This window comes from Cydia strobilella, chromosome 13, assembly GCF_947568885.1.
Source record: "Cydia strobilella chromosome 13, ilCydStro3.1, whole genome shotgun sequence".
NCBI classification, from domain to species: domain Eukaryota; kingdom Metazoa; phylum Arthropoda; class Insecta; order Lepidoptera; family Tortricidae; genus Cydia; species Cydia strobilella.
In genome coordinates, this window is record NC_086053.1 from 5,874,722 (window position 1) to 5,886,064 (window position 11,343).

General features: G+C 33.1%; 1 protein-coding gene across 2 annotated transcripts in view; it reads right to left on the reverse strand.

Annotated features, from left to right (window-relative positions):
• LOC134746562 (protein lozenge-like) overlaps positions 1–10,781 on the reverse strand; it is a 62,063-nt gene extending 51,282 nt beyond the window's left edge. Inside the window, exon 1 of one of the 2 annotated variants that reach the window (XM_063680979.1) lies at positions 9,976–10,781. In XM_063680979.1, coding sequence (XP_063537049.1) covers positions 9,976–10,099 — 124 coding nt within the window. In that variant the 5' untranslated portion in view covers positions 10,100–10,781. The remainder of the gene's footprint in view (positions 1–9,975) is intronic. The other variant, XM_063680980.1, reaches the window with a different exon arrangement.
• Between the last annotated feature and the right edge of the window lie 562 nt (positions 10,782–11,343).

The following is an 11,343-nucleotide window of genomic DNA, read 5'->3' on the forward strand; positions in this document are numbered from 1 at the left end:
TTGGTATTTAAGCTTTACTGTAGGCATATTGTCAATTTGTGTTGTCCCTGAAATAAATGGTATTATTTTCAATAACAACAACAATTGCAACAATACACCTACAATTACATCTAGTTTGCCATATTTACCTAACATTGGCTTGAATAATTGCGTTATGTTATGTTGTGGTACTCACAGGATTAAAATGGGCTTCATGCACTATCGGCGAACTGTAGGTATGATTAGGTTATTAAGCGTTATAATTAAATTTATTAGCAGTTCATTACATCCCCCTCCCTTTGAACCTGGACCATAATAGTGTTTAAAACACTGATTTAAACTTTCACGATTTTTACTCATTATTATTTACAACGACGGGACTTAATCGCGTAAAATAAGTTAAGGAACATATCGCAGCTGTCAAGAACCGTCAGGTGAACAAGTCTGCCGTTGCTGAGCATTTACTAGAGTCAGGGCCAAACCACTGGATTGAGCTTCACAACCCTAGAATACTTTCTACAGATCGTGGGTTTTATAGTAGAAAAATCCGTGAAGCCATTGAAATCAAGAAACATTGAAATTTCAATAGAGACGAAGGTTTTAAGATCTCATCCACATGGAACCCAGTCATTAGTAAGTGTAAGAGAAACCAAATATCGAAAGTTGAAAAATGGAATATTGTGAGTGTTGTGTGTCGACCCGGTAACATCCCTAGTGCGCAAAACGTTCAAGTTAATAAACAAGACCAAGTGCGGGTAGTTCGAAAAACTCGCGCGCCTAGAAGATGTTGATGTCAACTTTAGCCAGTCTTCTCCGAGACCACGGGGACAACGCCGTCCTCGAAACGTCGGAGGTAAATTTAAAACTTATTTTACGCGATTAAGACCCATCGTTGTAAATAATAATAATGTAGGTAGTTGTCGCGGATAGTAAGTATTAGTACATATGTGTATTCAATATCTAAACAGTATGTTGCGTACCTACTTATTTTCAATCCTACAATCCTACTAGAACGTAGCAGAAAATTAAAAATAACGGCAGCAATAGTAGATTGTGTCACAAGGGAGCAAAGTGATATATTTACGGCGACATTAAATCCTAAACGAAGCGAAGAATTCTATAATAGAAACCCGAGAGTAGCGAGAGTAGGCCCAAGATGGAAATAATTTTGCTACCATGCGACACATACTGCTTTTCATATCACCTATGAGGTAATTATGATGTTTAACAATATTATTTAAGCTAAAAAAAATGTGCAAAAAGTTCAAAAATAGTGCCCTAGACCGGAAAAGTGTTAAGCGAGGTTTTAGACTAGCAAGAACTTGCATGCAATTTACGTTACATTGCCGACTACTAAATTAAACTGCATTTAAAATGTTTATCAGATACCGCAATGTAATGAAAATTGCATGCAAGTTCTTGCTAGTCTAAACCTCGCTTTACTTAGATTCCTCATAGAAGGGAAAAAAGCCCTTTTTGAAATTGGTGACGTGAAAAATAAAATTGCGATGACGTGTGATCCGGCAAACCAATTTAGTCACTAACAGTAGAATAAAAAAAACTCATCTCTTTTTTGGGTGCATGCGAAAAAGACAGTAATTTTCTCCGCAAAAATATAAATCTTACAATACTTGCATTAAAACAAAATAAGGTAAAAGTTAGAAATATGTTAGTTATTTACCCGGAATAAAATATAATATTTTAATTACAAAATCAGAATTATTTTTACTGAGAATGCCTAAAATTAAGTTTGACTTCAGAACATGGACGTATAATACGTAGTCATTCCAGGAAAAATATTTAGTAGGTATGTAGATATATTACTCCTATTTTCATATATGACGTCGGATTTCTGGAAATCATGAATTTACATGCGTAAACGGTGATGACTAATGATTTTGATTAATCGAGTCAGTAAATAAAAAAAAAACATTATGATAAACTTTTTGATATTTTTTCATAATGTACCTATATACATATAGTACGTGTGTATTAACAAAAATTGAATCTGGCAAAAAAAAATCGGAATATTAGGTACCTATGAAACCTTAGAACATTTAAACTTTATTCGGGTATAAAATATTGTCTTCGGTTACCGCGATAGTTACTCATGAAATAAAACTATGAAAACGGATTATATCGCGTATATTGAATTTATAATACATCCCGACGTTTCGAACTCTTTACAGCGTTCGTGGTCAACGGGTGACATCGACGACGACAACGAGTCACCCGTTGACCACGAACGCTGTAAAGAGTTCGAAACGTCGGGATGTATTATAAATTCAATATACGCGATATAATCCGTTTTCATAGTTTTATTTTATTCGGGTAGTTTAATGACAAATTAAAGCTTGCCTTGCCCAAACAAAAACATATTCCAAGTGCATAAAATTATACTCACAGAAGAAACATCTCATCATCTTATTCTAAGAAGCGCTGTGAGGTCCATTTTATCCTGACTCCTGCAGAAAGGAGGATAATGAGTTTGACTAATTTATCAATTTTATAATGCAACATTTCCAACGAGTGACGAGACCAATGGACAGAATTGACCTACTTAAATACTATCGACTCTTACACACACATAAATCTATAAAAGCGGCAACAAGAACAAAGAAGAATAAAATGTGCCATTCTCAACCAAAAGGGTACTTATTGTCGGTTGTCAATAAGGCGCTATTTCCATATAGTTTCAATCTGAAATCAACCTTATCTACAAGCTACAATGTGGTACCTTTTGGTTGAAAACGTCACAAATGGATAGGTATATTTATCTTGGAATTACATTGTTATTTTATTGCTCGTTTGGGATCATATACAAAGTTACAATTTACCTTCTATGTTGTTGTTGATGAATCAATAGTTTTATAAATAGTTTACAATTTTTGTAAGTAGCCCCCATAGGTACACCTCAAAGTAGAGCTTAAGTAGAACGGTTTGAATTGGTGGTATAAGTTAAAACCAAAAATTAAGCTTCATAACCTCACTAGTCTGCGACTTCGCGAGATTCGCGATCAATTAGTTATTATGACGGAATCTTTTTGGGACTAATATTACTTTAGTAGGTAGGTATCACAATTTAGTACCTTTCCACCGCAACTCGGTGTCAATTTTTAACTAGCAAACTAGTTAGTGGAAAAACTAACCGTGCAACGGTGAGGGAAGTCATAAAAAACATTAATAGTGTAACCGCGGTTTCTATATTTACGGAAGTTGGTATCTATACAAATTATAGAGCCGCAAACCACCGTGCGGTCGGATAAGGGTCGCAGGATGCGCCGGCGACTATTCAATCACTACATGACGATCGACTTCACTCATGAAGGGGTTTCAAGGCGTTTAATTAACTTGGTAATTATGGTGACACGTGACCATGATTTATTTGATTTATATATGTTTCAGCTTCGGCAAAAATACTTTCGTATGTCTGTCTGGTTGTTATTAGACAGGTCGATTGTATAATGTTATAGTGAAATTTTGTGAGCAGGTTTACATAACTATAAAGAACGTTTTTGTCGAATCAGTTTTTTTTTAAACTACGAGAGGTACCTAATACAGATCACAAAGCCACTAGTTTAAATAAGCAATAAAAGTGTTGTATTACATTTAAGCAATACTGTAAGCGTCCTAAATAAATGTATTTTCTTTATTTTTTTTCTTTCTTTCTTTCAATTCAATTTGACTTTGACTTGCCTTGCCTTTGACGGCTTTGACTAACTTGCATGTAACTCCTCTGGAGTTGCAGGCGTACATAGGCTACGGAGGCTGCTTAACATCAGGCGGGCCGTATGCTTGTTTGACACCGACGTAGTATTAAAAAAACACGCAAAAGAGTGGAGTAATTCAATCGAGTTTGTTGGATATTGCGAGTTGTAAGACTAAAAAAGAAAAAATTGGGGCCACGAAGCGAGAAAAAGTATAAAACAATCATATATTGTGTCATTATACTTTGGGAAGATTAGTTGAATGTGAAAAATATTATTGTACCTAAGGCAATTTAAAAATATGTTAATGAGAAAATAATCTAAAATATTACAAGGTTTACTCTTTAGCTCGCCTAACTTAGGATTAGCGAAGTGAAACTGGGCGGCTCAGGATGCTAGGCAGCGGTGATAAATCAAGTTCATTAATAAACGGGGTTTTACGTGATACTCGTGATACGTGATGATGATGACGTCAATAACATATTATGATCGTATGACGTTACGATCTATTTGTGTCTTATTTTAAGTTGACATTTAAATTATTCATACAAATTACATAATATAGCGCCAGAACAAAGTTTTTTTATTCAAAAATTTTTGAGAGGTAAAATGCTGATTATATATGCTATTATAATGCTGAATATTTGCTAATTTTATAGCAAGTAAGTCGTGAATGTATTTTATTATTTGTCAAATAGTAGTCGTTTTCATTCCCATAGTCTGCTAAATTGTCGATACCTGTCATACAACTGAACGTGTCTCTGTGTAGCCTTATGATTTTACTGGTAGAGTGGCCATTAGGCATTCAGTCTACCTTTTATAGAGCAGGGTAGTTCAAAAAACTTTTTTTTTAATTTTCCGACGGGGCACCCCCCTTTATTTTGTTACACTTATTAATTATGCTGATAAAATATACCAAGTTTTGTAACTATCTCAACTACAAGGGGGTGCTCAACCACTGAAATTTATCAACGTTGTATGAAATCCAAAAAAAATAAGTGTTTATTTTTAAGATTTTTATTTAAGTATCTGTTTTCACACTATTTGAACATGTGATTTATAAGTTTTGAAGTAGAAAAACATTTTTATTTCTATTTTTTATAGTTTTGCAATAGATTATTTAATTTCACCTAAAAAACCTTAAAAATAGAAATAAATAGGATTTTGTTACTTAATACGTTATAATCGCACTTAAACTATCGTGAGACATATTTCAAAATATTTAGATCAGTACGGTTTTTACTCACTATTATCACATGTCGCCAAAAGCGACTAAAAATATTTAGATCAGATATTTTTTTTAATATGTTATAATTCACATTTTCAAATACTTAAATAAAAATCTAAAAAATAATAATTTTATTTCATTTCATATAACGTTGAAACATTTCAGTGGTTGAGCACCCCCTTGTAGTTGAGATAAGGTTACTAAACTTGGCGTAGTAGTAGTAGTAAACTCTTTATTGTACAAATATACACATTAAAAATTACATGGTACAAATAATAAAATGTACAAAGGCGAACTTATCCCTTTTGAGGGATCTCTTCCAGTTAACCTTTGAGTAGATGAGAGGAGAAAGTGAAAAGAGGGTGACAAATGTAGCAAAATGTACAACAAGGTACCAGAAAGATAAAGGATATAAATACATACAAAATTAATAGGATAAACATATAATATATTACACAAAAAGGAATGGGGAAAATACACTAAAAATTGGAAAAAAGTAGAAAAATATAAAGCAACATACAATACAAATATAGGCACATTAATCAATCAGAATAACCATAGCTTCTTTAACCTATCCTTGAACGAAGCGTATTTTATCAACATAATAAATGTAATAAAAAATAAGGGGGTGACGCTTCTTCAAGCTCGTTTGATTTTTTTCCATACAAACGTGAACCACCCTATTGTAGAGATAGAGTCGGACCAAGCTAAATTTGCATGGTGTTCGCAATGACAAAGTGTGGTGATTTCAATGTAATAATTCAAGTCGGTGCAAAATCTCTATTATTATTGTGCAATAGTAAAAAAAAGTTATCGTTGATTGCTACGAGTGTCGATTTGATAATAATACCTATCATCACACAAATACCTATCTACCTTCTCTAATTTTAGTATGGCAGTTAGCAGTTTCCTTTCAATCCAGTTATTAGAATCAGTTGATTAGATTCCGTGTGGTGTGTAATGTCCGAACAAATTATCGTTAATGTACTCTCGTAACGAGTTTTTCGCCAGCCTCGCTAATGGACTTGCTACTGATTTTCTTCGTGAATTTGTCTTGTTCTGTTTGGATTTCAAGGGAAGTATTTAAAGCCTGGGTTACATTTAAGTCATACGAACCTACATATAATCGAATTTACGCTCATATTTTAAAAGGACTTTCTGAAATAACATAAAATTTGACATGAATAGTCAAGTAATGCTAAATATTGACATAACATACAAACTGTACTATTACAGAAGTATTAACATAAATAAATAAAAATGTTATTAATTCAGGTATCAACCCATTACATTAAAATAATATAATAATTATTATAATTAGTACATGCCAACTACCTATATATTAAATTTAACCATTCTAAACTAAACTAAAATTAAAGCTATAAAACTAATTAAATAGTTGCAGCGGAAGCATCTTCTTGTGTGCAGTAGGTAAATTACCGGCTAGCACCTGGTGGGTTTTCTTTATCAAAAGATTTGAGTACACTTGATAAAAAAACACAAATATACGTAATACTTGTATTGCCGAATAATGTTTAGCGCGAGTTAATCCAAAATTGTTAGTAGGCACGAGTATCCTTAGAATTTTCGATATTGCATTCATTAAAACTGTATAACTATCGCATTGAACTAATTAAATTCTACACTCAAAGTATATGTACATATATCAGAAAATCTATGTTTTGAGTAAATTTTAGTTTTCGTGCCTTTTATACTCAACCATGGACATTCACGGCTACGTTTTGGAACCTAAAGGCCGAAATACCGTGGATGTAACAGCATATCGTGGACTTCTAAGTTATCCACGATAATTAAATTAAAAGCAACTCGACTGCATACAATCTTATACATTTAAAGCCTGACCTGGAATATATGATCATTGTCAAGAGGGAGCTGTTATTTTCATGTATAGGGTGACAGTTCAGTATAGTATGAAAATATTAGTTGCAGTGAAATTCCGCAACATGGCGCGTGATCATATATTCCTGGTCAGGCTTTAAGTCCCAGCTTTATTGTGACGTCCACGTTGGGTACCTCCGCTATTACTTTGGATAATTCTTGTCAACCATCAAAGCTATAGGAAACCAGAATACTTGATTCCAAACCCAACATTGGGCAAAACATGCCAAAAGAGAATGGTTCCCAGCGTTTCAGCAATACAAACAGACATATTCCCTTTTTCAGTATTAACTGCAAATTATAACACAACCAAAATGCCGTAAGCGCCCTAGAAGTTTATATAAACTTGTTGCCTTTTCGAATACGTGTAGAAATATCGACGGTTATGTTGGACAAGCGCTCATTAGGGCTCATTCAACGAGCTCATTACCGTGAGTGCGCCCTAACACGAGGTGATTGTCGCTAATTGTAATAGGTTTTGTCTCTTATGAACTGCAGAGTGGAACGGTGACGACTTTTGGACTTAGGACTAATTGGGTATATTCGAATTCTAATACGAAACAGAAAAAAATACGCTCTAGAGTACTGTAATATCGGATTAACGCGTAACAGTGCTACTAAAATGAAAATTAAATTGAAAAAAAAAAAAGAATTAATGTGATTGAAATTGAATTGAATTGAATTTTAAATTGTGTCAGGTAATAAACGTATTCTTATTTTTATTTATTTTATTTAAAATTACGGTACCGACAATTTTGACATTTTTGACTTTTGAATAGTATACCTATATTGTTTTTATTATGCTTCGTATATGTATTACCAATTTTTTTTGCAATTACTGAAACCTTTAACTCAAACTAGATAAATGCTGGCATGTTCAAAGTAAGTTGTTGGGTAGGATATTTGCTAACTATTTATCTCCTAGTGTTAGGGAATACATACGTAATCCCAGAAACGAACCAATTGTGACGTTTTCAACTAAGTGATCCACCATAATATATTGTCGATAAGGTTGATTACAAATTGAAGCTTTATGGAAATAGCACCTTATTGACAATCGATAATAAGTACCCTTTTGGTTGAAAATGGCACAATTTTTCATTTCACTCGCTTGACACATCATGGTATAAGGGACAACGTGAAAAGTTAATATTTGTTAATTATTACTTAATAATTAACAAGCAGAATTAAGTGTCTTATGTCTATAAAAAAAGACGTAGCCACGACAGACATCAGATATCGTCTGCGTTGATGTCTTTTCTTTGAAGTCGCTATCCTATCTTTATCGTATCTGTATAATAAATAGTCATAAACAATTCAGATAGTTTGTTAAATAAAATAATCTTGTAACATTATTACATTTTAGTCGTAATAAAAACATTTTAAAATTTAATTAGTGGTTCAACGACCGAAGTTCAGGAGGAAATATTTTTCGTAAATTAATTTTGTGTAATAACCTTGGGTTTAGAGGATCTTTAAATGTTATTAAATGTTTGTTAATTAAATCATTATAACCAACTAATTAATATTCTCGTGCATGTGATAAGTACTTTAGATGAATCTGTATCCCCAAGCACAAAAGCTGAGGCATCTAAACATTTTTATAAATTGTTAGAGTCAGTAACGAAATATTTATTATGTAAATACATTTATTAGGTACATTATAAATATTATAAAAACGGGTACGTAAATATGAATGATACCATCTTAGACCGGCAAGTTACCAATATTTTATATATTTGCTTAGTAATGCAAAGATGGAAGGCAATTTATTTTATTTTATGCGTTTATTTGTTTTTATTTTATATTTTGTAATGTGATAAAATATGGGTTTTTATATAGATAAAGACCTGAAAGAAATGTTTTTATTTTTATTTATCGAAAACTTTGTTGGTGACTAATTAAAGTCATTAATTGGATAAACTGTTCAATATTCTTGACTATTACTCGGTACACAATGATAATTAACATAATATACCTTTTTCTATTTTTAGTAAAAGTTAGAAATACCTACTGACATTATTTTTCAGTAATGTCATTGGGTACTATAGTCAGTGTACTGATTGGACTTAAAATAAAAATAATAATAGGCATGATATTCTCACAGATAGTGTCTGGTGGATAATATTACATAATATGAGCACAAAAGTAAACTAAAATTGAAATGAGATCTGCATTAAGACGAAAGTGGAGGACCCGCGCGAAATCGCCTTTTCATACAAACGTAGTCCTCATTTTCCTTTCTGAATATTGACATTATTAAAAATATTTTGACACAATTGATTGTACATCAACCACAGCTATGCCCCTACATTGTCGTCGAATTTTTTAATAGTATAAAAGTTAGGAGCATTAATAATTTTGAATGAAATCTGTTTTTCGCTCCTAATTTTTACAATAATAAAAATATCTAAAAAAAGTCAAACGTAGCTATGGTCAATATACATTAAATTATGTAAAAATATTTTCCATAATGCCAATATCCAGAGAGGAAAATGGGGACTACGTTTGTATGGAGAAGCGGCCGTCCCCTTTCCACTTAATTATTTTATTTACTTTAAATTGTACTTGTGACTTAAACATAAGCGCTTGTAGCTACAAAAAAACTTAGTTTAATATGTATAACAATTCTTACATGTGAAGTTTATGGAGTTTAACAGAAATGGCAAAAATATGTAAACAAACCAATTTACCTTTATTACTTCGTAAAGTAGTCACTGAATTTAAAAGAACGTAAATACAAGAAATGTCATCAATTTATACATAATATTTAAACCTTGTGCTTATTCATTAGATTAATATTTAGTTAAAGTACAAGTACATTAAATTTTTATTTGTTAGGTTTATAGTAAATTTAAATGTAATGTAATATTTGTAACTAGGTATAATTATTGTAATTTATTACTTAAATATGTAAACAAATTATAATTCGCAATCCAACGCGGCAACGCAGCTGGTGTGATGGGCACCTTTGCGTCGGGGACAGCCTGGGACGGGTTTTAGTAGGTAGTTTTTTACACATTTAGTTTATATTTATGTTTAGGTTTAGTGATTAAGTTTAGTTTTTATATATGTAAAATATTAAAGTGCTTTTAGTAAGTTCATGATTTACGTCAGCTATATTCGTTTACATTTTTTGCCATTTCCTTTCATTAGCTTTACCTAGATGGTTCTCACCGAGGTCAGGGTGCTCCGCTAGTGTCTCGTCCACGACGGACTGCAGCCACCAGGGCTCCGGGTCCATGTCCCGCCGGCGCCGGCCCCGCGCCTCGTACGGCAGGTGCATTCTCACTGCATAACTACAATAACCACTGTCTTTCTGCTACTCTGATTTGTATACGTAGTCTGTGCAAAATTTTTGATCACCTCACGACACTTCTGATAATGACGAGTCCTTGTGTTACTCTGTTGTGGTATTGGATCTGTGTATAGGGATACTTTCTCCAATTGTTTTTTTATTGTAATGTTTGGCGCACTTCCAATTGGATTCTTTTGTTTAATGTCCTTTGTTTATTTCCCGATTTAATGAGTATTGTTTTTAAGTTTGCTAATAATTCTTTGGATTTAATTAAAATGTCTATACTTCAGTCTTAAATAGCCAGAAGTCTGTTATAACTAATTAGTCTTTTATTATTATTATCCGGACACAACAAACACATAAACTCACAATTAAACAAACAATTTTCCTCAGTTCGTTCACATTCTAGTCGCCCTTGGCTTCAGTTTAACTTTCGTCATCTTAGCTGACTCACTCGGCGTCTAATAATTTTATACAAATTTGACGACATTCGGATTAAAGTTCTCAGAAATAGTCCAAGGCGTGCGCGGGCGATGCGAGGCTCGATCGCGATCAGCTGTTGCGTCCGAGTTTTCCGATGCGTCAACTTCGGGTATGTCCGTGAGTGCTCGGGTGAGATCGTGAGCGAGCGTGCTGCCTCGCCGCCCGATCGTGTACGACTGAGCCCGTCATTCTGTCACTCGCTTCTCTGCGGTCAATCTGCGGTTCAGCCACGCTTCATTTGTTGGGAAAATGCACGACTCTATCCTATTCACACTCGCTTGTATAAGTTAGCGAGTGAGCGGGATGTAAGAAAGTTGTGCCATTAAATATTTTTGTTTAGCTCCATTGTTGTGGGGGAAATATTATGAGCTTTTTCATTTTGCAGTAGATATGTCTCGCTCTTCTGCTCTAGGCGTTGCGGTTTGCGTGAAAAGAGACATCCATAAAGCCAGCTTTTCTAATTATTCGCAGATTTTCGAACAGTGAAGTTCAGTTTGTTTACAAGTAACATCATATTATAATTAATACTTAAGCTTAAATAATACGAATAGATCTAATATCGTTATATGCTACAATTAATGATGCTTGTGGTCAGGCGCTTAATTATGTTATCGGCTGAAATTTGAAATTGCACGTTTAAATTATCAGCATATTCCTGACCTATCGTACAGTTCATTATTACATATGAACATATAATAAATTATTCCAATATCAAATTAATTTTACACAACGCGATAAAGTTTTTATGC